The sequence below is a fragment of the Branchiostoma lanceolatum genome, chromosome 15 (genome assembly GCF_035083965.1).
Source record: "Branchiostoma lanceolatum isolate klBraLanc5 chromosome 15, klBraLanc5.hap2, whole genome shotgun sequence".
Classification (NCBI taxonomy): domain Eukaryota; kingdom Metazoa; phylum Chordata; class Leptocardii; order Amphioxiformes; family Branchiostomatidae; genus Branchiostoma; species Branchiostoma lanceolatum.
Window position 1 is genome coordinate 13,951,651 of NC_089736.1, and position 27,841 is coordinate 13,979,491.

The 27,841-nt window shown below is 40.3% G+C and overlaps 2 protein-coding genes across 2 annotated transcripts; one reads left to right on the forward strand and one right to left on the reverse strand.

Annotated features, from left to right (window-relative positions):
* Window positions 1-1,856: 1,856 nt before the first annotated feature.
* On the forward strand, window positions 1,857-9,798 carry LOC136420276 (glycine receptor subunit alpha-2-like). The gene is made up of 9 exons (XM_066407127.1): window positions 1,857-2,017; window positions 4,085-4,176; window positions 4,485-4,552; window positions 4,785-4,884; window positions 5,371-5,503; window positions 6,587-6,669; window positions 7,257-7,388; window positions 7,964-8,181; window positions 8,605-9,798. The coding sequence occupies exons 1-9, from the start codon at window positions 1,857-1,859 to the stop codon at window positions 8,944-8,946; spliced, it is 1,329 nt and encodes a 442-aa protein (XP_066263224.1). The 3' UTR covers window positions 8,947-9,798.
* A 10,264-nt stretch (window positions 9,799-20,062) lies between these two features.
* On the reverse strand, window positions 20,063-26,934 carry LOC136420277 (uncharacterized). Its single transcript, XM_066407128.1, has 9 exons — window positions 26,899-26,934; window positions 25,823-25,999; window positions 24,307-24,459; window positions 23,582-23,673; window positions 22,931-23,021; window positions 21,766-22,663; window positions 21,272-21,434; window positions 20,744-20,948; window positions 20,063-20,263 (listed from the first exon to the last, which is right to left on the reverse strand). The coding sequence occupies exons 1-9, from the start codon at window positions 26,932-26,934 to the stop codon at window positions 20,063-20,065; spliced, it is 2,016 nt and encodes a 671-aa protein (XP_066263225.1).
* Window positions 26,935-27,841: the final 907 nt, after the last annotated feature.

Consider the following 27,841-nt stretch of genomic DNA (forward strand, 5'->3'; position numbering starts at 1 on the left):
AAATTATCTATCATTTTATGGTGTGTTTTTTTTTCGGTACACACAAGCATGTTCTTTTTCACGCTGACCTCGGCTCAGACCAATACATGCTGTGTTTTCGCAAAACATACTTCTTCAGACCTCGTTCTTTTAGCTTACATGAATTCACAGAAAGTTACAGGAAATGTTATAATAATTACATTTCGTTATTTAGTCATTGTAAGAACTTGGAGGAAATAATGGCAGTGAGTGTTTTCTAGCGTTTTATATTTTGTTGTGGTTGGTTTAAAAAGACAGGTCGAATGCGAATGCAAATTTATTCACTGTGAAGTTGTAAAAACAACAAAGCGACAATGGGAAGTAACCTGGGGGATGTCTCTTGGGATGTCATGTGATCGGACATTACCCAATGACAGACAAGAGTGGGTTTTTCAAACCTAACGAATATGCAAGCTGAAGAAGTATTTTGTAGGAAGTCTGTTCGAAGACAAGTCATGAAAGAAGCTCGGACCCGTTTCACTAGGACACAAGTTATGGTCAAGACTTTGCTTTTGCCGCCTGGAACCCCGACGGGACGAACACGAAGATAGGACATGGCCAGACTTCTGTACCAGAGTCGGTTGGGGCTCTTGTATGGCGCACGACACAGCCACAGGAAAGGGAATCACGACCATTTGTATCGTCCTGACCAACCTCCTTGTCCTGACCATTGCAGCATAGGCTGAAGAAGAGCGCAAATAATGTAGCCTACGGATTATCACTCCTGCGGTGACCAGATGGGAAAAGGATAACAATGTTTCTTGTATGACGCACCATCGGGATTGTGGATTTAGCCTTGGTCGACCGATAGCTCACTGACTGACAACTCGGATCGCCAAGTGTAGGTCTGCGGGAAGGACTGCTCAAGCTGCCGAACGAATTCTCTGCGGGCCCCGCCAGGTGTCTCACCCGGGGGAACTTGGACATAGCGCCGAATCGTGAAGAGCACAGACAATGTGAATTTGATCCTCCTGTCGACAACATCAAGTACAGTTTTGAAATAAAAAGACAAAGACCAACATTTTGTATTTGCGTGTATGTGTAGAATTCGGGGGGAATTCAGGTATCGCATCTGCTAAGTATTCGGAAAAATCCGAATAATTCGCATCTGTGCATTTGTAGCAAATACGGAGAGATTCACGTATCGGATTTGGTTAGGATCCTGGAAAATCCAAAATTCACATCTGCACATTCGTAGCACATGCTGAGGGATTCAGGTATCGGATTTGGTTAGGATCCTGGAAAATCCGAAATTCGTATCTCCGCATTCGTAACAAATACGGCGAGATTCAGGTATCGGATTTGGTTAGGATCCTAGAAAATCCGAAATTCGTATCTGCACATTCGTAGTATATACGTGGGGTTCAGGTATCGGATTTGGTTAGGATCCTGCAAAATCCGAAAGTCGTATCTGCACATTCCTAGCAAATGCTGGGGGATGCAGGTATCGGATTTGTTTAGGATCCTGGAAAATCCGAATTGCGTATCTACGTAGTCGTAACAAATACGGAAGGATTCAGGTATTGGATTTGGTTGGGATCTGGAAAATTTGAATTTCTTCCATACGTATGCGTAGCAAAAACCGAGAAGCGGCTGCCGAATTTGGTAAGGATCCGGCAAAATTCCGGCGTTTTAGCGTGGCCCAAGGTAAGGATGCGAAAAGTTTCCTACGAAACCTGTCATCGCATCCGCGAAAAATACAATTTTCGGATTTGTCCGCATCCAAATGGTTCAGATTCAGGGATCCGAAATTTCGGATTTGTAACGGATCCGAGTCGTATCTGTTGGTATTTGCTGATATTTGCTCGTATCCTTAAAGAATACGGAAAAATGACGGCATGGATATGGGTGTATCCGAACCTATTTTGTCCAGTGGATATCGAGGTCTTTTCAGGACAACTGATATCAAGCCCGCAGTTTTCCACACCGCACAGTGTCAGTCGCAGAACCGGGAGAACACCATGTTCTTTGCCTTTAGTCTTCTGTATCTGTCGTTCGGGTAAGTCCTATCGACTTGCTTGCTTTACCTTTAATATTTCTGATGACATGTTGAACATCTCTGCAACCATGGTGTTGCATACAAATGATGCAGAGTATTTTACATAGAGCAAATTCCCATACTCTTAATCTTCTCTAATACAAATTCTAAGAATAATGGTTTGCTAGAAAAGTGATACGAACTTTAAGTGTTGGTCATGACAGCTAGAGAAGATACCAGTTTAAATTTCTTGCTAAGGCTGTGTAACTACAATTACTCTATGCTATTTTCCTTACAATGAAAAGGACTATCATATATTTGAAAAATTACTATCATTTATAACTTGTTCTCGGGACAGAGGCGTTTGTACGAGCCGGATAAACACGGTTTAGGGCATGGATCAACAATCAATGCAAGATCTTAACGAATATGCATATATATATATGTTATGATAAACACGGCACCCAGAACCTGGTAAAATTTTGGTAAACATGGGTTTTTGACTTGATAAAGATATGCTCGTTTTTAATTGCCCTTTGATTAAGGCTGGATTCGGAATGCGTTGGTCACGCTACCATGCTGGCTCCCATGCATGCAGCTTCCCATCTTAAATAAGGTGAAAATCAGCTTCCTCGAAGGTTCTGTCCAACTATGGGCGGGGCTCTCCCACGACCACGAAGCAGCCGGCGGCCCCCCGCTCTCGGTGCGCCCGAGGGCGTCCGGAACCAGCACCGGGGCAGGCCTCCACCGAGGCAGCGCCCGGGTCCTCCTCGAGCAGACTCAACGGTGAATGATACAACGATTTGGCCGAGCCCCAGCAAATGTCTTGTATAAATATCTCAGTGCACGTTCGTCTCTACAGTAGAAGTCAATCATGGTTGAACACTGTAATTTGCGAAGTCTGGAGGTCATGGGCATTAGAGACTTTCGGAATCTGGTGATAAGCGAACCGGAAATATATATGATGGCTTGTGAAATTGATCTTGAAGGGACACATCACGTTTACTTTCGAGGGGGATTCTGAGATCAAATATAGAACTAGGGATACATCGCAACGTTGCTCCTGATCAAAACCTATTTTGTCCGAAAGAAATTGAAAATGAATTTCACATTGTCATTGATGCTCTAGATAATATCAATGCCTGACGTTAAAAGTCATTCACATTTATTTCTTAAATACTACAGATTACAATCAATTTGATACCACAAGCAGATTCGAACATATCTTCATAGTGGTATGGCAACTCTCACATTGCAAAAATAGGGAAATTCATGCATAAAAAGACTTCCTTGTTATTAGAAAGATACTGAAAATAACGTTTAGTCTAGCCTGACTATAGCAAGATATTACAGATCTTCATATGTTAGCCTTTATCGTTTAATACGTAGTATTGAAACGTAGTTTGCATGTTTATATTAGGATTTTGTAGTTGTATAGTAATGCCCTTATGTATAGTAATGACACAGGCGACGATCTTTGGCAGCAGTTGTTGATCACAAGAAGGTCGCTGAATCTCACATTAGCCAAACGATTGAGCGTATTTTTGCCTGCCTGAAGATCTGCATGTCAACCCTACTACATCAAACATGGCCGGCTCATTGACCTGAGAATCGTAGACCGAAAGAGCTCACAGTCTGGTCGGCTGATTTTCTGCTTGCTGTGTTACAGAGGTTTATCGAAGAAAGTGTTGTCCACCACTACCGCAAATTACACTATGTACAACATTAATCTGAATAAAATATATAGTTAGCAAAATCCTATTTCACGAATCGACAGTCTACCATACTAAGGGCATGCCTAATGCTACTGCCAGAAGATATTTGCAATTTCTTAAAAAGCACGCAGGAAAACTAAAAATTGCGGATTTCATATGCAACCACTATAATGTTGATGCACAAAATATCAAAACCGTAATGATGTGAATTATTATTGAAACAACTGCATTAGTACAGTCGTTTTAAAGTAACTAACATGCAGACATGGACTTCTGGTAAATTAAAGTGAAGTGCCTAATACATATGCATAATTAGTAGATACCTCTATGGCAATATCTAAGCGTTTGTGTCTTCACCGTTGCTTATTTCCAGCACACTGGTACCGGTAGAGGGTACTCAGACTATAGACGATGTGATCAACATCTTTGGTGACAAGCTGCATATAATGAGGCCTGGATATGGAGGTATGAGTCGGTCTTATAAATTTACGTCCATGAAAAACGGAGATATTGTTTTTTGGTGTGTGTGTGTGTGTGTGTTTGCTTCCTCTGGGTGGAGTGTAAAGGATTTATTTGGTATGTTTGTAGCTCGTGGGAAGACGAAGGTCAAGCTCTATTTTGGGCCCTCCGATGGCTTTCTGTGATATGTACAGCATTTGTCACCATCATTGTCCTTTTTACAATCCCCCTTTCTAAAAGATTATACTATAAAGCGTATACATTTGTCTCTGACTGATCCGCCGAGATGATATCATCATTTTTTTTTCATACAGCGGATGTGCCTGTAGAGGTAACGGTGGACATATTTATTGAGGATATAAAGATGGACGGTGTCAAACCGGTAAGACATTAAGAAAATAACCGTGGTATATTGTCATGATCCATACCAGATAGAAAGGGCGCTAGCTAAAGCTTGACTTATAGAAATCTGACTTTTGCTGAGACAGAGATGGTATATATAGGGATGGTATTGATGACAAAAACATAATGTGTAATTGTAAGTTTAAACCAGTGAATTAAAAAAAAAAACTTTATTCACACTGGTAGCTCTAATGTAGCTTTCATTCTTTCAGGTGATGACCCTCGACATGTTTGTTCGACAAAGCTGGCAAGATGACCGCCTGAGCTTTGTGAACAACGACTCTATGTCAACTCAGTCCATCACGCTCTCAGGTAAGATATTGATCTAGATGGAAACAAAATCAATTCAATGCCCAGTCAAACACATAATTTGAAAATGTTTTTGACTGTTAAACAATATTAATCACTAAATCAGCCTACCAGTTGACCAATGTTACACAATCAACATAGATTGCTGATGTTTTGACGGTATCTTTACTGTTACAACAACTCAATTGGAGATGGCAGACTTCAGCCCCTTCAGGCTCCACGCAATGTCATGAACACATACACACACATACTCACTCACAGAGCGAGATAAAACAACGAAATATTAACACACACACACACACACACACGCACGCACACACACACACACGCACACATACATACACACACGCAGACACACACACACGTAGACACACTTACACACTAAAACAAACACATACAATGAAAACCCTTCCTTTTGTGCGAAGTAATCAAGCAAATCCAGCTCATTCAAAACTTAAAACTTAACAAAGAATTGTTCTTTCTTCTCAGGAGAAGATAAAGACCTGATCTGGACTCCTGACGTATTCTTCGATAATCTGGTGGACGGCTTCGTTCATGACATTTTCCAAGACAACAACCTGATCCGCATTTCTTCAAACGGAGATGTTCTCTTCAGTCAACGGTATAACAACTTGCCTCTAATACAGGAGATCGGATAGTTTTCATAATAGACATAGATATTGAAGATATATTTCCTGCCTGACAAGCTGCATAACAGGCAGTGTATATATTCAACAGTGAATGTATGTTGGAAACTTTGTCGTGCAGTAGTTTTATTTTCATGGTTTCCTCTACGACCTCTGCAAATTCATGTCGCATTCAATAAATGCGGTTTATTGAATTGCTACTGTGCTACAGAATTCTTTCAACCATTCTTTCATTCGTACCACCGCGACAATAAATGACTTTGCTGTATATCACAAGTAAAGCAGACCTTGACCAGAAATTAACAAAACTGATAACGAAAATGATTAGATTTTCTTGTATGTTTTCTTGTAACATATGTTTTTGATGTTACTTATGTCTCAACAATAATCTGTTACTTATGTTACAGTTTTGTCATAACTTTCTCTGTTATACTTATGATTATACTGTTTTGTAGTCTTGGCCCCATAGAAAATCAATTTGCCAAAACTGAACGGGCTACCCAGATGTCTCAAAATGCAAGCAATAGGATTAAAATTGTGCAGGTTTGGCGTCGAGAGCTGTAAGTAGAAAGTCTGTGACGTCAACGTATGTCTATTGAAGTATATAAAACCCTGAAAACCCCATTTCGGTCTGACCGGGGTTAGTACAAAATGTAGTCTCTCAGTCTTTCTCCTTGAACTATGATAATAAACTCGATTTTTTTAAACACATGAATATGACAAAATAACAATCTTTCATGACCTGTACTTAGCTTGTTTAAGCATAAATGTACAATAAAGGTCTTTCATTCATTCATTGTCGAAGCAAAGTACGTACAATGGTCACAAAACGAACAAACATATGTTTTTGATGTTACTTATGTCTCAACAATAATCTGTTACTTATGTTACAGTTTTGTCATAACTTTCTTTGTTATACTTATGATTATACTGTTTTGTAGTCTTGGCCCCATAGAAAATCAATTTGCCAAAACTGAACGGGCTACCCAGATGTCTCAAAATGCAAGCAATAGGATTAAAAATAAATCGGTTTTTAATATCGTCTGCCCCATTTCCAGACTGTCTATAGACGTCCGGTGCTACCTGCTTTTCCAAACTTTTCCGTCCGACGCCCAATTGTGCAGGTTTGGCGTCGAGAGCTGTAAGTAGAAAGTCTTTGACGTCAACGTATGTCTATTGAAGTATATAAAACCCTGAAAACCCCATTTCGGTCTGACCGGGGTTAGTACAAAATGTAGTCTCTCAGTCTTTCTCCTTGAACTATGATAATAAACTCGATTTTTTTAAACACATGAATATGACAAAATAACAATCTTTCATGACCTGTACTTAGCTTGTTTAAGCATAAATGTACAATAAAGGTCTTTCATTCATTCATTGTCGAAGCAAAGTACGTACAATGGTCACAAAACGAACAAACTGAAAAGCATATTTTACTGAAGAAAACATTATAGTGGCCGTCTGGACCCCATTCGGTCATTTTGGTGGCAGAAACATTCGGTTGTTCGAGTATTGCATACATTCGTCATTTCAGATGGCGGCGTAAAGCCGGCGGCCCCTTGTATAAGAGAACTTCAGGCGTTAGCCTCAAACGCCAAACATCTGCAAATAAAAGAAAAAAAAATGGATTACTTCTTTTTACTTATGATGAAAATATTCAATTTGAACATTACCAACGTAACTTTATGCACCCTGTTGATGTCTTGCATTTCGTCTTATACTTAACAGTTTCGCATAAGAAGACTGACGTGGATCTGCTGTGGGGTGACTATCCTGTCGAGCTGAGCCCAAACGTTGACACTCTGCAGTTCGGCTCCCCCACAATGAGGACCTCAGTAGGAGCAAAGGTCTACTCCACAGGCCAGTGATCTTTACCACGGAGCATGCGCAGTTGTTGTATGGAAGCGAATCTAAAAGCCAAAAGACACCAGATACATGTAATTGCATGACGTCCAATTGCATAAGTCTGATATATACACGTCTAAAATTCTGAAAACCCAAGCCATTTCCTAGTCACTCCATTATAGATAAATACCATAACTTCATAAGCCACCATGGCATTAATCTGATATTTTCATAAAATGATGGCATAGAACACGGCATACTGACTTGAAAATATATGATAGTCTGAAATAAAAAAATTTAAAAAAAACTTGGAAATAGGCTTACAAGGGTCTGTGCAAAGGCATTAAGTCACCAACATGTTTGAAAAATATGGTTGAAATGAAGTTGTCTGTTTGTGGCCTGTCCAACTCGTTTGGTCTCCAAGTGTAAATGGACTAAACCTAAACTGCATAAAAGAAATTGACAAATTAGCCATGCAATTGCGAGGTTTCTACGGTTTGTAATTAAGATTACTTGAATTCAAAAGAGTTTTGAATTTTATCTTAGAATTATTTCTAGGCCTCTGACAAGAGATCTTGTTTTACTTACAGGCACTTACAGGTTGCTGGTGGTCGAGGCAAGATTCCATCGTCACATGGGTATTCACGTGATCCTGTTTCAAATACCCAGCATCCTCTTGGTCATCTTGTCCTGGACCTCGTTCTGGCTTCCAGGGCGTGTTGCGCATGCGCGCATGTTAATCTGCATCTTTCTTCTTGTCGTGCACATGGCGCTGTCCTTCCTCCCAAGAGCTCTGATACTACAAAATGTAAGTTTCTTGATGTTGTACAAAACTAATACTCATGATTGTTGTGCTTTTTGCATTTGAAAAAAAAGACGATAATAAGCAATGTCCAGTTGTGGTGCATTGCGGTCTGAGGTTAACGTTTAATGAGCATCATTTGTAAATAATAATTCTTTTCGATTGACTTTTGTTCCCTTCTGGGGTGCCTTTGTTTTCGATCTTACCCAAAATCCTCTGTGGGATGGAACTGTGAGAAAGTTTATTTGGTGTGCCGGATCTGATATTGTAACAAAAAATATGTCTCTGAGGAAATTAAGCATTGCAGGTGCTTTCAGTTCACATTGGTGCACGATGATGAAATTTTCTAACTATTAGGCATAATCTCTACAGACTACAAAAGACAGCTTGACAAAAGTCTGCTCAAACTGTCTAAATTGCACCCATCAGGTCGCTTACCCTTACATGACATGGATGGACATTTGGATGGCCATCAGTACTACCTTCATCTTCCTCGCCGTTCTCGAGACCGCTGCTGCCGCGTTCTTGCACCGCAACCAGGACGAAAGATCTTCGGACGACGGCGTGGCCAGGCCCGAGGGCGGTGCGGAGACCATCCCGATGACTGACTTCGGGAAGCCCGGGCAGTCCACCTCAGGACGGAAACTCAGCGGCGTGTTAGCTAAGTTGGACTTCATTTCCCGTATTGCCTTCCCGGCCTTGTACCTGCTTGCTACCATAATCTATTGGGCGAGGGTCTCCTACATACGCAGTTATATATTATTATTATAAGGTCCTTCACAACGCCGACTCCGGATGGGCAACAATATGTATTGTGGGTAATACATGTATGGCATAGGGCCCAGAGAAATAAACAAAATACGCCTGGACATTATTCAAAAAATCAAGACAATGGTTGAGATGGGAACTGTTTACAAGTCAGGGGACTTAACCTTTGACCTGGCACATGCGTAGTCGTGAACTACCTTATAGGTGTGACTACTATGTTGGTATTAATGTGGTTCCTTCTAACAATCGCTCTTAGACGTAAGACAAAACTGTTCAGATTATGTACCATGTTTAACCATCTACATTTACATTTCTTCAATATCTGTTTCTAGGATTTATCTATTTGCCAATGTGCATCTAGTAACAGTATTGTATGTTCAACGGAAGGTTTGCAGAAACAATTATCCACTTTCAGAAGTCGATATTGATAATAATGAGTAATAGTTATAGGTTGGTTACCACATTCTCTATATATGCCATGTAATGAGCATTTTGATAATCTTAGGGCATATTGAAAATGCATTATTGACTACAATGTTGAAGAAAGATGGCGGATGCTGCCTGAAAGTCTTCTCACCAAGAAACTTTTAATTGTATGTTTAGTTCTTTATATTCAAGTGATTGTACTCGTTGAAATGAGAGGCTGTCTACAAGAGACCGAGTGCAACCTGAATTGATATACAAACGGAAAGCGGCAATTTAGTAAATTAAAAAAACAAAAACTTGACCGCCCAACTCGTAAGGCTGCTTCGGAGGCTAGCTTTTATGTAAATGTACGCAATATAAAAGTGTGACAAATAGTACGTAATCGAAACATCAAGAAAAACTGAGAACACAAAACCGTGAAGGAAACAACATTGCTTCATGTACTGTATCTTGTCATGTCATTTTACCTCAAACATTTGATAAGAGACAACATTTTAACACCCATTCACGCCTTAGATTAGAATATCCATGCAAAAATATGGCATCACACTAAGCAGTCGCAGTGACCAGTCTCAAAAGCTCGTTGTAGTTGTAGATATTGTGAAAATGTGAATCCGCCCCTAGTCCCTTTTCCTCACACTTGAGACACGTACAGACATTTCCGATACAGATTCGAATCGTTCACTGTGGCCCTTTGGCCATTTTACTTTTTATTATTACCTGGTGAATTGTGCTAGATTGAACACAGAACGGTATTTTGAACAAAAAAGATGTACAAGATACTAATATATACCATATTATCCCCATTTTTCATAGAGATAGGAGGTAATTACGCATCATTCCTCGTCTCTCTGGCCGTTTTACTTTACATGGTGATACGCTAGATTGAATACAGCACGACAGAGCCATAAAAGCTGGCCAATGACTGTTACCATGGTAACCAGCTGTCGGTCCTGACGAAATCTATTTTCCTAAGTGATAGGTAGGTTTCTTTGTTACATGAAAACCAGCAGGTTTCATTTTCTTTACATATATAGCCAAGCTATGGATGTTTTCCTCCTACAACAATGTGAAAATCCACCATTAAGAACAAAGATGGCCGTTGCCATGGCAACCAGCAGTCAACTGTTACAAAATACTTTTGTAAGTGCCAGGCAGGTTTCTTTCAGAATAAAAAGTTAAAGAAAGTCATTTTTATCTCAATCACCAAGTTGCACATGCTTATTTCACCTACAATTCTGTAGTTGCAATTCTGCTACAATCGAAATAATGGCTTAGTCTTTGGGTCACTGTGGCCCGCCCCATTTAGAACCCAGAGTTTATTTTTAATATGATGTTAATAAAGGTCTAAGCTGGAGCTGTACAAAAAATCAGTCAATTTGAAGTGCCCTTTAAGGAGATATTGCTTGCTGAAAACGTCCAAAAAATGGGTTTTTGTCAATTTTGAAATTTTACAAAAACTGGTCATCTTTAAACGTTCGTTGCACCTCACTGCCAAAACATATCGAGCGAAACTTTACGTCATTTTACTTGTTAAGATATGGATAATAACATATGTTAGAGACAACAAAATTTCTGTTCATTTGTGGGAGCTACAGTAGGCCAAAGATGGTCCATTTTGAGTGAGAGAGAGGCCTTCACAAGGCGAAAATCCGCCATTTTGAAAGATGGCCGTTGCCATGGCAACTGGTAACCTCCGACTCAAAACTTTCCCCATTTTTGTAGGTTTGGGCCAAGGCCCTACCACCACACAAAATCTAAGAAAATTTCGTTTTTTGACTTTGGCCACTTTTTTCTCATTTTGCTTGGTTTTTACAGACAGCCGCTCTTAATGTTCCGTGTTACTGCCTTATGTATCCAGCATAGTTAGTGGTTGATGTAAGTAACAGTTTCGGCACCCTGGGGACCAAATTCTTTTCTTTGGGGGGTGGGGGATGACACCCTTGGCAGATGACCTCCTCGTGGTGGGTGTCGGTAATGTTGTTGAATTCGGCAACAGCTAACGATCTGCCAACCAAGAAATGCATTATCATATGATTTCAAAATCATATCCACCAGCATCCAAGTAAGAGTTTAATTGAAGACATCTCGGTAAAGTAGGCCTCAATTTGATTTGAAGAAAATAAAATACTTACTCAAGCCATCATCGTGATCCACTTTAGGATTCGTCCGTGAAGTAGGGCAGGCCTGTGTTGTCACCCTCTTCTCACTCAGGAAGGTACATGTACTTGGTATGATCCTTGAACCTTGACAAGGACATCAGTGATGTCATCTCGGGAGACAATGGATTCTTCTGTGCCACTCAGTCCGGTCTTCCATTAGCGATCTCAGCTCTGTTGTTGAAATGTCTTGGTATGATAATACATATTAGTTACACTTAGCCGCGGCGACTCTAGTGGGAAGACGTATTTACTTGTATATTATACAGTGTCTTCTGTTTGAAGACACTGTATAATATACAAGTAAATACGTATTCCCAATAGAGTCGCCGCGGCTAAGTTACACTGTGCTTATTTTGGGGCCAATAGATGTAATGTTACATGATGTAAACTGAATCTAGCTCACTATTGCAAGGAACAAAGACTAAAAGAGGAGTTAGATCTAGCTTTACAAATATTTCTAAACTATTTCTAAAATATGAAATCCCTTACACAAATGATTCCAATCAACTGAAAATATTTCTAAATGATGAGAAAATAACAACCCTCCTGTAACGTTACATGACATACTGTGTATTTGCCCCTGAAGGGGCTAGTTGTGGGTACCACCAATGAAGATGTAATATAGATAACGTTATACTTTCCACAAAGGTTTCCTGATTTAATTGCGCAAAAAATATTTGGTTTAGTCCTTGGTTTCGGCAATGAGGCTATGTTACCTGGTATGAGTGGGTCCGGAATGCATTCTTTTACGCTGACACGCTGTAATTACGTCTCTAAAAGTCCCATATTGACAAAAACCACAGCAATATATTACGGCAAAGGTTGAATTTGTTGTTACCGCCGCCATGTTGTTTAGCCAAGTGTCTGGGCCTGCGCACTACGGCCCTCATACGTCACTTCTGGGTTTTGGACTTTGCGGGGTCCGATAAATCCGCAACCCAGATTAACGGACGACTCTTGTGACCATGACGATGACGTAGGGGTGGTATGTGATGGTAAATTGATTTCCTGATGATCATTACTACTAAGTCTCTCTCAATTTCTTAATATGTTGACTGAGATACAGTGTTTAGTCTTGTACAGCTACAACAATTGGTACCTACATTTTTAGAGCCATATTTCTAGTGACATTTGGCAAAGAATAAAACTAGGCTTATCTTATTCTAAGCAGCTTATCGCATTCATAAATCTATTCGTTTTTCTCACAGGAGACGAGTGTAACTCCAACCCTTGTCAAAATAACGGGACCTGCGTCAAAGATGTGGGCCACTTCATATGCCAGTGTGCTCGTGGATGGGATGGCGTTCATTGTGAAATAAGTGAGTAAAATATGCATGTTCAAAGGGGTGTTTGATTCTCGGCCACACACAGAAACAAAGGACACAACTCAAATTTTAGAGCATGACTTTCGAAAAAACATACTTTGTCTTTTCAACATGTCGTGGTTGTGAATTCTTTCGTTTTTCTTTTTCTGACAGGACTCTGTAACTCCAACCCATGTCAGAACAATGGTACCTGCATCGATGATTTAGACCACTACATATGCCAGTGTGCACATGGATGGGTCGGCGTTCATTTTGAGATAAGTAAGTGGAATATAAATGAAAAGCACACTTCAGCGTTACTTTATGTCTGGGGTGGATCGGATGCTAAATTGCTTTATATGTAGAATATAGGATGTGTCGTGTTCATTTCAACTCCTTTCTTTAGTTACTTTGAATTGATTCTCGAACCACGTTTTATTTACCTCTTAACAAGTACTTTTTGTCCTCCATTAATTTCGTAAATAAAGATTGCCAAATGCCTCTGTCAATTTTGAAATTATTTTTAGGTAGTCTCCATACTTTTGAAAAAGTTGAGAACATTATGTTTTGTAGGAAATAAATATGCAAAGATTACCATGCCTTCTTTTCAACATTCAATCTATGTAAGTTATGGGATTTGTTTTCTTTGACATTATTTGACACGAGGCAATGCTGTTGTATGAGATACAAACATAAATACACTAAGTTACTGCCTAAACGCTACTTTATTTCGTTTTCATTGACAGAAGAGGATTTGTCCTCCATGGAAGTGACTTCACGAGATTGGGCACACATTGAAGCTGACTCAGGTAAGACAGAGTTAAGGTCGTATCCTTAAGTCGTACAAGGCTTTGCCACAAAACATTCATAAAGATGTTTATTGATTACATTTATGATTATATATCGTATTGTGATCCTTATTGTAGCGATAATAGCGACAACCGCAGTCCTAAATTCTAAGATATGAGGACGGGATTTGGTAGATTTATATGCAATTAGGTATGAGACGACACGCCAAAAGTTGCCAGAATACAAGAAAACTTTTTTTTTCGTTTCCAATGCCTTCGTATTCACGTGTTAAGCAAAATCTGTCATTGAATTCAATGGAATCTATTGACAAACAAAAGGGTGTAAACGAAAAGGCCGAGCTATACTGATATTCATTTATTGTACAGATTCCACAGATGACACACACACAGTGAAACGTAAGTAATTTGTACAGTACGTGATGTGTTTTATCAACTGTTATATAGAAGAAAACAGTAGTATTGGCAAATATGTTTTTATCCAGTTGGTTTTTGAGCTTATTAACTTGCACGTGGTAAAAATACGGAGAATGTAAGGTATGATTTTTTTCTTTACAAAGGTAATGCTGGAAAGTTGAAGAGTTCGTTCCAAAAGTATACTTTTATTCACTCAGGGAATGAAACTGTTCTCACAAAGCAGTGGGAACGGTTTAAACCATCCGACATGTTCCATTTTCACAGCGGTATACTGACTGTTTTGGAGGAGGGTGACTATTATGTTTACAGCCAGGTAAGATATATCTAATTGACAAATATATGTATCAGTAAATGCAGGTTTCATTTGCATTTTCTTTATTCTGATGCATATATGTTTGGAAAGAATAACGAAGGGAGGGAGAGGTGAGAAAATAATTCAAATTGCCAGCAAAACGACAACAATAACGGTTACGTTAATTTGCAAGCCAAACGCACACTGTTTTTCTTTTTGCGTTTCGGCGCCTTCGCTGTTCATTGTAATGGAAAATACCGTGCAGCGGCTCCTATGCGCGGTAAGATGATTCTTGCAAAACACTCGCCACTAAACTTCTATCCCCGATGTAAACAGAGGCTCTTGATGTTGTTTGCAAAACAGCGATCCTTTGTTACAGTAGCAAATGCTCCATTGTTCAGTATCGACTTCATTCAGACAACACGGACGTGGAAAGTGGCGCCGCTCGGCACAAAACTATGGGAATTTTCATGAATTTTAGCAAAATCACCCAGGAAAATAAGGAAGAAATGTTGTAAATGCGGAAACCAGAATAATACGGATGAGGTAGCTGTTGATTTGTTTGACATTTGGTAGTCATTTTAGATAGAACCTTAGCTGTTATGAACTTCTATTTCACTTAATTACCATAGTGCTGATGATTCAATGGTGCTTTTTCAAATTTTATGTTTTATTGCGTGCCATGTACATAATTACATTGATAGCTTTTATAGTGAGCCTATTGTACATTTTACAAATAAGTACAAGTTGTAGGCCAAGACCAGCTTTTTCAAAAGCACTTAAGTTAAGTGACGTAACTTCAAAATTGCTTTCCCCAATCTGCCTTTCTCTATTAAAACAGTACTCATTTCCCAAAATGACAATTTTTCTTATAGACTCAACAGCCCTTGAGTGACTTCCTCTGGCAGATTTTACTTCAAGTAAAGGGAAAAGACAATTCACACTCATAAACGTAGCCGAAACGCCAGCTTTTTTTAAAAGCTCTTGTTTGATGTATGCTGTTATTTTGTTATAGCAAGGAACATAGGGCCACGGTCAACATATGTCAATTAACGTGAACTTCATGTAGCATTGAGCGTCGATTTTAGTCAAAAGCAAATATCTATATTCTATATGCATTTTGATGCCCGCCATTATAACATATTCATTACCCAATCTCCTAAAAAACAGACAATTCTATTTTGTTATCCCAGCCTTGGTTCAACGGTGGAAATCTCTTTTCTTATCTACAGGTCTATTATTGGTACAACAATATAACATCGCCAGCAGCCAGCCATTCTGTAATGGTGGTAGAAACTGATAAAGATAGCCCATACCGTTTCTTGACTTGCTGGAAGAATATGCAGCAGACTGACCCCTGGAACACCTGCTACACCGCAGGTGTCTTTCACCTGTTCAGTAACAACAGTGTGTACCTGCACATGTCATGTGACGGGTGTATCATCAAACTGGACCATGACGCAACATTTTTTGGAGTCATGAAACTTTCAAACGCCAGAGGCCAACACAACAGTCTCGACATGAATATGCATGGCGAAAAGTCATCATCGGACGGTGGCACTCCAGATAAAGTTGAAGACGTCCCGCCAACGGTTGTTCGCCGTGATAAATCTGGCAAGTCCAGGTTCGAAAAACTGATCAAAAGTAATTTTCGAACCATTCTTAATGAGCTACCAAATGGGACTAGATATCGCGTTACGAGAAGAGGCAAAATAGTGCTGAGGTGAAGACAACTACAGGCAAACTTTGGAATTTCCTCAAAATCTTTGCTTACGTCTCTTTTTATCTATCTATTATTCCTTTATCTTGACTTCATCAAATGCCATCAGCCCAATTTTACCACAACTCTCAATGTGCTTCCTTTCAAATGTATCCTTCATTCTCATTATTGTGGAAGGATGCCAACCACTCTGTGAATCTGAGAAATGTTTGTAGTCCCTAAGTGTTCGCCCTGAGGGTAGTCTTAGAAAGCCGGATTTCGACCAAGCTTCATATTTAGAGTTTGAATGAAAATGTTGCAAGCACCACCTTATGACAAGAGGATGCCATCTCATCTGTCTCTTTGGTGTGACTAATGCTTTGGCTTGGTCTGACAACAAAACCATCAGAAACCTGTCAGTCTCTACACCTGTGTGCTCAGTTACATGATTTTTAAGATGTTGTACACTTTTGAATGATTTATGCGTACAGTCATTCCAGAGGCAGGTGTATGTCCTCTGACTTGGGGGTACATTTGAATCTGAGATCTGTATATGGTCAGTGTAAATGTGCTGGTTGAGATCAGACACTGAGGAGAAAGCTCCTTTAACATTACAATTCTTCCACCTACAGGTGATGTCAGTATGCTGATCCTGAAGATCTTTTACACCCCTGTACAAAGTATGGAAAATGGTACGTAGATCATCATCTTCTTCCTTGCCACAAAATGTCATGTTCTTAACGTTTTCCTGTAGTGTTGCATATTTTTTTTGTAGTGTTCTTAGTTCCTCTCTGGCTTCCCTCAACTGCTTCTCTAATGCTTCTCTTGAAATATATTTGTAGTTTGTGTAGGGAGATGTACCTTTTGTTTTCTTACTGTTAAACCTAGATAGCATGGCCCTAAGTGTGCCATCCTGCTTTCTACACATTGGACAGGTTATGTTAACACTTTTATTACTTGGATCAGAAGGAAAGATTGAAACACATTGTTCACTTCTGATACATTTTTGTTCACCAAAAGACGCCACTTTTGCAGTTACTTGACCATCTTATCCTTTGAAGATACCATTAGGAACGGTCTTTTCCACCATGTTAGCATATTTGACATAGTCACACCCCATGCAAATGACTCCATCTTCCACAAACTGAAGTATTGTTTCAAAATTGGATATACTACATACAGTATTGGGCAACCAACCCCATGACTCTTGAGTATTTGTAGAGAGTCCCCGGACCTTGAGTTCCCATGTCATGTCCTGTCGGATATGCAGACGTCTATGAATGACTGCAGATGAGGGATCAGTGGGGGAATGGTAGTGGAAAATGTTCTGTTGCTCTGAACTTTCCAAGTGCCAATGTTCCCACTTATCCCTGAGGTGTTTCCATTTTTCCTGTATACATTGTGGAGTGTATGGCTCTTCCTCTACATGAACATGTGAAGTTGATTGGGAATTTGTGTGAGACTGAGAGGATACATCAGAGACCTCAGAATGTTTCTCATTTTTGTCTGGTTGCTCACTTGTAACTGTTTGGATTTCATTCCCATTTTCTCCCCCTTCTTCCTTCAAGTCAACTGATGATTCTGCTGTGTTATTACATGCACTGTCATCAAGCTTTCTTTTATGTGTATTTCCATGATTTTCAAAGAACACGTCTGGATTAACTGTTTTGTTTTTATTCATCTGTAGGTAAGCCAAAACTCCATCCAGATCTTTTGGGAAGTGTGTAAGAGGACTTCTGTGGCTTAACATTGGCAAGTGCAGCACTGTTCATTTCAGGAACTGTGTTTGCAAGATGGCTTAGCCATTCCTTTCTGCTTTCAAGTATCATTTGTGTGTCACAGTCCTTTATCTTTCCTCCATTCAAAAGTACAAACTTTTGCTCAGGTACAAAAATTCCCAAGCTCAAGTAAAGCTCTCGGCCAACAAGTTCTGGGCAAGCCTTTGTAAGGTCTTCCCAAAAAGTATTCTTCCGTCCTGCCATTGTTGTTCTGAAACATATCCCAATGCAATGTACAGTGTTATTGAAACACACTGCATGTGTCAAAATGAAAGATATCGTCACCTGAATGGCGACTGTTTCCTAGAATGGTTCTTTATTCACAGTCTAAAATGACAGATTGTGGTCTTAATTTTATCAGGTGGTGCATGTGGTCTAGAGACAAAAGAATGACAGTGCATCTTAATTTAGGGTTTCTTAAGTGATTCAACTGTTGTGATTTTACAGTGCAAAATCTTCAGCTTGTCACTAAAGTGTTACCTTTCTCAAAGTGTGCACTGTGTCTGGACAATCATGATTATACTTGAACTGTAAGTGTAACTTGCTGCAAAAAAAACAAACATTATACAGTTAATGTTGTACACACAGATGTGTTGATTTCTTGCGTTCAGTTACTCTGTTTCCACTGTGGCTTGTTAAGTATTCGTAATAGAAACCAAATACAAACATTTTGATGCACTTGCCTCTCATGTCATCTTTATTTATCCATCATAGTGACTTAGTGACAGGTGAAATATAGGTATTAAACAGGTGTATTATTAGGTAGGGCATAACGCTCACATTGAATATACTATTGCAATCTGGTAAACTCCTCAAACCATTCACTTCCTACATGCTACTTCCGAAGATTAATATTGCGAAATGGTAGAAATAAAACATAGTTTCATACCTCGATTAATACCATAGTTATCCCTCATTGCATAAAATTTTAGTAGCATTTCCAGTATAAAGTTCATGGTCACATATCTATGGCATTACTCGGGGCAAAGTTCTTAGTAAACCTGCTCATCTTCATATTCAAACTTTTCCAGTCAGTTTTACCTGTTAACACAGCTTCATGATGAAGAGACATGTCCAGACAGATTACTACGGTAAGATTACTAAGTTCGAAAATTGAATTTGCCGCCCTATTACCGCTTGACCTTCATCCCCGTCATCCATTGCGCTTGAAACGAGCCTCGATTTCGTAGATGCCGGCGTCACCAGGGCCTGATAGTACGCATAGCTTACTTTAATGCAATTAGGTCGTGACTATAACTGGCGTGCCTCGCTTTCAAAGACCTTAATATATAATATCATTACCAGACTAGCAAATCACAGCCGAGCTTCTAATTTTGATTGACATCTAGCCGGTATCCATCTTTTTTATATATTTCATGATCAAACAGAGCGTTCAGGCCGACTCATAACACTGTACTAATATGTTTTGCATCTCCGTGTATACATGCATAGTTTCTCCCACATAACAGCTGAGAATGGCTTTTTCAGTTGACGAAGATGAAATACCAAACAGTAACCAAGTGACTGACTTTTCAATTTGCGGACGCCCCCCTCCCTCGAGAAACCATAGTTTTTGGCAATGAGGATTTAGCTTGTAATCTCTAATGCTACTATTCTTTCACGTTGCCTGCTAATGTATTTTATATGATATTATGTAGCATAAAACTAATATTTCCAAAAGACACGGAGAAACAACACAGTGTCTTTTGTAATGTTGTCTAGTATCTATAGGCAATAAAATGGACTAGTAAACATACAATTATACTAGTCTTCCAAGTATCATAACTGTCACTACAACAGCTGTTTGCTTTATTTATGTTTGCATCACATTGTTAGTTCGAAGTAACGTTATTATATATTACCATTTAGATATTCAGCAAAATGATCTCCATGTCCATCTTATGATAGTAGCTAGTCTAGGGTGAATGATATCGCTAATATACATTAATATTTATGTTAACCTTAGTATTTTACTTGAACGCTAGCTTAATGAGTCAGGTCGAAACAAAAGGGTAAGTGACTCTTGAATAAAACATTACAACAGTTCGATATTACTGTAAATACTACAACACAATCTGTACTATAACTGTGAACAGTCATATTACAGGAACCAACAATAACAACATCAAGTAGATTTTTTTAATGATGCAGATACCGTGAAAATGCGGTGTGATTTCGAATATACGTTAAGATATTCTGTGCCCCCTCCCTCTGTAAAACAAGGCACAAATTTGCTCAAGCGTTGTCTTCAACAGCGTCTTCCCGCAAAGGAGGAATACCATCTTCGCTAGGAACTGTGCCTTGCGGAGAGGCCGGTGTTTCCAACATTCCCTTCTTTGCACAGGAATTGTAGATGCCGACTGCCGCCAGGGCGATTGTAGCAGACAGGGCGGCCGTTGTGACGACGATGATGATCAGTTCAGTGTTGTCCAAATCCTGACAAAAGAAGAAAAAACACATTAAGTCAAAGACAATCACGAAAATGGTGCTAAATTTTTATTGGTTTTACGATTTGTGACAAAAAATGTATTGTTAGACATTTCACAACATGCTTAACTGAAAGAACCAGGAAAGAGGCTTAGGGTCGAATTGTCCAGCACCTGGGACCCAGCCTTAGCCGCAGACCAGGTTTAGCTCCTATATTAAAATATATGAGCTATTTTCCCTTTTACTTCACCTTGTCTTGACTTGTCTAATTTATTTTCCCATTGGACTATGTAAAATTGTATGCTCTTTATTTGCATATCAATCCATAGCTCGTGGTTAAAAACCTGCTGTTCGACAATCTTGCTCACAGTCACTGACGAAAAGTAGTGGATGCTACTTGAAATTAACGTCTGACCGTTTCCAAAATCATATTCAGTTGCTTGAGTAATTGTTTTTTATTTGGTGAAGGAATCATCACTAACTACTTACAACGGACTGTTCCTTTGCTGTACCGGTTATTTCACCACTTCCTCCGCTTGGTGGTTTCTCGGTCCCGGTAAAGTCTCCGCAGGTCGGGAAGCCGTACGGCAGGGCGGGCAGCTTGTCCAGGGCCTCCGCGATGATCATGGACATCCCTGCAGTCCGATGAGTTGTTTGATGGCAGTGGAAGGACCAGTAGCCTGGGTTGTTACTCCTATGGCATTCGATATCATCAAGCATCTGTTTTATATATTTTTGTGAGATCTGAATCATTTTAGAGCCAAAGAAGATTGCACCAGTTAACTTCTGCTACCAAGAAAGTTAAGACTGCAATACATCATTGTCAGCTTCTGTTAATGGTTAAGGATACAATTTTCTGCAGTCATCGTCACGGTATACATTTTGGTGTTATTAAAGTAGAAAACCCTCCTCTTATACTATAGGCAGGTAATCTAAAAATGCATATGACGCCTCTGATTCGTCGCCAAAAAATGCCATCTTCTTAGGGACAATAATAAATAAACAGTGACCACAAACCTGAACTCTATAACGGTGTAACCACGGGCAGGAATGACGACAGTGTCTCTAATTGGAGGCATGTTGAAGTTCAAGTTCGGCCTTGTGCCGTTCCAGGAAGCCATGTAGCACCTTATTCTGTCGTTCCCACAGTCAATGTCGGCGTTCTGAGAGATCCAACGTCCTACAGATCGTAGGGAATCAAGAACACCAATAAGCAAAGAGAAATATTGAAACCATCTACTATCAAAGCCTTCGAAAACGTTTTCATTATATGATATTCGTTTAAGACATAATTCCGTATTCATTATAAATTCTCCTCTAAACGCGGTTATTAATATGATTCGTCATTCCGTAGGATAATATCACTAGATGTTGCACTGTTTATTGTTGGTGTTCATCTAACTTGAGTTCGAAATTAGTGTTCGCGTTCGCTTTTCATGACTTAGACCAAGTAATCATTCTACTTTTTAAGACTACTACTGAATCTTGATATAACTGAAGTGCAAACTCACCCGTTGTTTCATTGTAGTCTGGAAATCCCATGGCCAGAACCCTGAAGTCGTAACCATGGAGATGAATGAGGTGATGCCCTCCACTTCCTATGCCAAGGTTGATCAACACAACCCTGATGGTCTTCCCGTGTGGAATCTCCGCCATGTAGGTACACGTACATCCGTCCGTCTCACAGCCGGCTTCGCAAGGGGTAACGTCATAGGGTGCGTTGAAAATCAGTGGCTTTTTCGGGGTGGCAAAACTTCGATCATTTACTGAGGAGTCAGGTTGGAATCCGAAATTTAAGAAGTACTCCTCAGTTTCTGACTCGTCCGGCATTGAATACTCCTCGGTGCTTTTGAGGTCTGAGACGTAGACACATTCCGTGTTGCTGCCTTGGGGGAACGCCGGAAAAGGGCAGTTTAGAACTCGGCATGGGTTGTTTTCAGTACAGGTTTGCATGGTCGTCATCGGGTCTTCATCGGCAGGAGCGTTGTTATATGCCATGATGGATTTCACCTCTTGCAGTCGGTCCTCTGGCTCGACATCGGGCCCTTTCCCCGCCCACAGCGTCTGGGCACGGATCCAGTAGTTACCACTTGGCTGATCGCCGACCACTTCAAAGTCGTAAGATTCTCCCGGAAAGACGAGGATAGAATGAACCTGGACCGGATCGACGTCATATCCGTCGTTTGCCACGACCGTCATGCTGTGCTCGTCGATGGATACGCGGAAGTAGAACTGTGCGCCTACGTGGATCATGCGGAATCGTAAGGTTTCTCCCGGTGGTATTTCAAACGTTGTGAGTGGCGCGGAGTTGTTGTTATAACGACCACGACCGTTTATAAGGGCCGACTTGAAGCTGGTAATCGCCAGGGCGTTACCGTCGAAGCTGAATCCAAGATCTTGCAAAAGGTCCTAGGATATAGGAAAATCGAGTCTCTAGAGATCAGGACTATCATAAAGAAAATGCAATCTAGCACATCTCCATCTATAGAGCAAAAATAAACAAAAACAGGACAATGATAGAAAACCTGTCATCCTTAGTTCCCTTCTGACGAGAATCACACAGGCCCTCATTCGAGAAAAAAAATATGATCTTAAGATATATATACTAGCAATAGGGCATTGTTATGCACATCATTCTCAATGTCATTAATAGTAGTATTTCAAAAGCAAACTTACAAGGTATCGTCTGGGAGGCTGTGCCACCGCGTCGAAGTTTTCATGCCACCAATCTTGAAGAAAAACCGGTATAGACGGAGTCGTGGGCATGCTGTAAGGCACACAAAACCAACACAGCTATAGTTTCAAGTGAAGTGAATAAAAGAAAGCAATTGATAATTTTAATTTTGATTTTAATTTTAATTTTAATTTCAATTTCAATTTCAATTTCAATTTCAATTTCTATTTCAATTTCAATTCCAATTTCAATTTTAATTTCATATCTAATTTAAATTGGAATTTAAATTTAAATTTTAATTTTAATTTTAACTTCAATCTCAATTTTAGTTGTAGTTTCAGTTTCAATTTCAATTTCAATTTCAATAACAACTTCAACTTCAATCATTATCATAATTTCAATTCTAATTCTAATCTTAATTCTAATTTTAATTCTAATCTTAATCGCAATCTTAATCTTAATCTTAATTTCAATTATAATCCTAATCTTGATTCTAATTTCAATTTCAACTTTAATCTTACTATATCTTTTCATCTCAATCTTAATCTCAATTTGAATACAAAATTTCATTCTAATACTAATTTCAATTTCAACTGTTACTGCCCTTCTGATCTAATATTCAGTATACGCTGTATGTACATAATGAAACCTACCTGGTTTTGTGTACTACGAACGCCCCATACAGACCATCTTCCTTCTGTGAGCCAAGATGACTGTGGTACCAGTGTGTCCCAGCCGGCTCCGCCTATTGTAATATAAAATCAGTAAATCGCACATAAACACACATGAAAATGATAGTCCATAATTCTATTGGTATCATCATCAGTCGCCGTGCTTTCGCACCGTCGGGGTTATACCGACCCATACGGCGTGACATACCCTTTCGTTGCCTGATGCAAGGCGGGGATGCGCCAAGTCTCCCGTCCTGGTAAATGGTGTACATGTAAATCACCGTATGGCTAATACAAGATGGAGGTTCACCAATTCCCCATCCGGGTGATTAGTAGTGAATCACCATCTCTAGACAGAAGTCTTTGTACCATCGCACACCGGGGCATGCCCCCACTCTTTTATGAAAGGTGTGGTGTGCTCTTTTACGTGCGTGAGGTGTGGCTCTTCCCGAACACGGGACCTCCATTTAACGTCCTATCCGAGGGACGTCCCTAGCCCTAGATGAGCTAGGTACTCATTTACACCTGAGTGTAGTGAGGAAAGTCGTGTTAACTGCCTTTCCCAAGGGCACAACGTTGGAGCGCAAGTTCGGACATGTCTCTGGGCACAACCCGGATCGAACTTTGTCTGACAGCGGACTGTTCCAACCACATTGGTATACACACCCTGACCTCTTCATATGATACTTCTTTTTACAGAAACTCACCTTGAACCTGTAGGTGAAACTCTGCATGGGTAAGATGGGACACTGTGTGACGTAAGGCACCCCGTCCATATATGGCACGCCGCGCATGTACATTCCGTGGAAATGGAGTGATGTGGCTTCTCTGATCAGTTTGTTGACAACGGTTACGACCACCTAGTCGGGAGAGATATAGAAATTTAGAAATGTAGGCGTAGAATGAACGTGCTGAAGTGAGGCTATAACATCAAAAGTACAAAATATATATAAGGCAGTCTTTTTTGGAGTGATGGTGAAAGGGTTAGCTCAATGGTTCATAATGGTTCTTTATGCTTTTGGATAGCATTTTGTCCTGAGCGACAAAACATAAAATACACATTTACAATAACAACAACCACTAAAAGAAACTACCAGAACAAGAAAAACAAGAGTCTGAAGTCCCCAAATCTCCATGAAATTTGTTTTTATATATGATGTGTTTTTGACAAATATACCATTGCACCTCCAGTGACACATACCAGAGGGCCCAAAATCGACATTGACCTTTCTCCTCCCAACACCTACCCACAAACCACAGATCATTACCAATCCATCTACACGTTTTTCAGTTATCCTGACCAAAAGCAACCGATGACACACTTATACACACACGCAAATACCAGCTGTTGGGACTTGGGGAATGCTCGTCCTAGATATGAGAAAAACAGATATGACAGGTGTGACAGGTGTGACAGGTGTGAGATCCTTCAACATACCTAGAATGGAGGTGTAGATATTCCTCATTACTTATGTAAATCCAGTCCAAATTTGCATAATTTGCACTTCAGTTTGTACATCTTTGTCCAACCTACCTGCGTACCAAATAACATGAAAATCTGTTGTTCCTTTCTTCAGTTATTCTCCTTAGAAGATTACTATAAATACGCCATTGCAGTTCCAGTGACACATACCAGGGGGCCCAAAATCGACCTTGACCTTTCTCCTCCCAACACCTACCCACATACCAAATACCATTACAATCCATCTACACGTTCTTCAGTCATGCTAACTTTAAGCATCCGGTGACACAAACATATACACACGCAAACACACACGCAAACGCACGCAAAACAATCTTTTTTCATGGGGATAACAATATGATATATTGGGCACCCCCTCAGCAGGCCCGACTCGCGCTCGGTACGTTAACTCCCGCATCGCCCTAATATTCCAAGCCGATATTCTGGCTTTTGGCAACGTTAATTACAGTTACTCATGAATTAGTAATATTTTTTGGCAGAAATAGCCGTTATTTTGTTCTGAACCCAAAATAGCGATGTAAGACGTAACCTAACTGGCTGAAAGCTTCCCGGCGACCTTTGCGGCTTTGCAGAAGATGGGCTTATGCAAAGCCTCTGATGGTCTGAAAGTTAAAGCTGTTTTGGTGGTGACTTCGATCGCCAGAATACCGTCTTGGAATAGCAGGGCCGATGCGGGAGATAAAGTTCCGAGCGATTTGGGCCTGCTGAGGGTGACATTGGGTAGCAGATCATTTGTTTACCTGTGCTCCTTCCATGACCTCCAGCGTGGGACCGGGGAACTGATCGTTCACGAGGATTACGTTTCGCTGCACTCCATCAGCTGTGATGGTCTCTTCCACGGGAACTATCTTTATAGGTACGTCTGCGCCAGGAATAGAGTTTGTGACCTGAAGGCTGCCATTTGTCAGAATCTTGACCTGGAGTTTTGGTACATACGAAATTATTTGGGTGTGAAAGTAAAGGAGGCTGAGTCCTTTGTGTACTTAGGAAGCGTGGTAGACCGCCAGGGGGGCACAGATAGGATGTGACAGCCAGGATAGGGAAAGCAATAGCAGTTTTTATCATGATGAAGAAGGTATGGGCTTCGAGGGTGATACGTATAGCTACAAAACTACGCTCATTCAAAACAACTGTCAAGTATTACTGTATGGTTCGAAAACATGGAGGATCGCAAAAATTACGCAACACAGGGTACAAACTCTCTTAAACACTTGCTTAAGAAGGATCTTAAAAATCCTGTGGAAAGACAGAATCAGTAACAAGGAATTAATGGAAAGAGCCAACCAAAACCCAGTTGGAAGTCAGATCCTCAAGAGGAAATGGTCCTGGATAGGGCACACGGTCGAGCTCAGAAAACTCACAGCCAGCATCACGCATCAGGCCCTGACCCGGACTCTCAAGGTAAACGGAAAAGAGGACGGCCAAAGAACAGATGGCCATGGAGGAGATGAGGAGGGTCATAAGCAGTAGCTGGCATGACCTCGAAAAGAAGGCCCAGAGACGAGTGCAGCTGAGGACTATCATCGATAGCCTATGCTCCAACTCCAACTGGGGCGAAGGGCCTGAGTATGTAAATACTGTAATAGGAAACTGTCATGAGATATCTTTAAAAAAAACAAGCCTGTTAGGGTTTGCTCAAAAGTGATCAACAAACCTAACACGCTGTTAAAACAGCCCTTGTAGACTGACTCCAGAAAATCTTAACATGCTTGCCTAAGGTTACCAAAATTCAAAATGGCGGCGTTACTAAGGTTGGTCACCAAAAATCAAAATGGCGGCCTTACTAAGGTTTGAAAATTCAAAATGGCGGCCTTACCTCGCGGTCGTCGCCTTTACCGTCGGTGTGCGTCATGGTTCGCCCATAACGAACCACCAGGGTGAACTCACACACGTCATCAGTGCACCTCTGCGCAGTTGCCATGGAAACGTAGAGGCAAGTAAAAACAAGTGCATGGAGCAGATTCATGATCCCTTTGGACTCTATCTGAAAGAAAATCACTTTGTAATCGTTTACGATTTTAGCTGACAGAAGCATGGAAATATTTTGTATATCATCTTTTTCTTTAGATCAAATATGTATTCGTAAATTGCACTTCTGTAGCCAAATATCTGCAAAACGAAGGCTTAATTTGTCGGATTGCTTCCATTCATAAGTGTTGTATAGCTATTTACTGACGGTTCACTCACACATAGAGCAAATTGTACTACAGTACGACAGCCACGCCTTCAGCCGATCTAACACAGATGTACATATGTACAAAATCGGCATTTTTACTCAACAGAAGTGTTGGTCAAGCAAATAAGTAGAATATTCTAACCTTAGGTCAAGACACGGGACGATGTCCGCACTAACGAATCGCATAAAAGCGAGAGACCGTGCAAGTATTACGACACGACAGATGTTTTCATGAGCAGAGAATAGTTTTCTTAGCTCTCTACAACACATCCAATATATATGTATATAGCCAGGTAATAAGAGATGCCAACGATTACATGGTTTATCCTGTTTTTAGTAGCCAGATCCAGGCTAAATAGTAGACATGGCTTAATGTTATTAGATCGTGACTATAACTGGCGTTTCTCGCCTTCATAGACCTCAATGTACAATCTACACCTTATGTAATGTAATGTAGACATACAAATTAGCGCAACGGGGGAGTTCTAGCTCGAGAGTTGACCAGCCCTTACCAAGAAAAAGGTAAAGGGCGCGGTCCACTCCCCGGGCTACAACTCCCCGAGCGTTTATTTAGAACGGGCGG

Coding starts and splice junctions, on each gene's coding strand:
- LOC136420277 (XM_066407128.1), bottom strand. CDS start 26,934: ATGACGCACACCGACGGTAAAGGCGACGACCGCGAG. Junction 24,460..25,822: donor AGGTCATGGAAGGAGCACAG/GTAAACAAATGA, acceptor TCTCCCGACTAG/GTGGTCGTAACCGTTGTCAA. Junction 21,435..21,765: donor AGACTACAATGAAACAACGG/GTGAGTTTGCAC, acceptor TACGATCTGTAG/GACGTTGGATCTCTCAGAAC.
- LOC136420276 (XM_066407127.1), top strand. CDS start 1,857: ATGGATATGGGTGTATCCGAACCTATTTTGTCCAGTGGATATCGAGGT. Junction 4,177..4,484: donor AATGAGGCCTGGATATGGAG/GTATGAGTCGGT, acceptor TTTTTCATACAG/CGGATGTGCCTGTAGAGGTA. Junction 4,885..5,370: donor TCAGTCCATCACGCTCTCAG/GTAAGATATTGA, acceptor CTTTCTTCTCAG/GAGAAGATAAAGACCTGATC.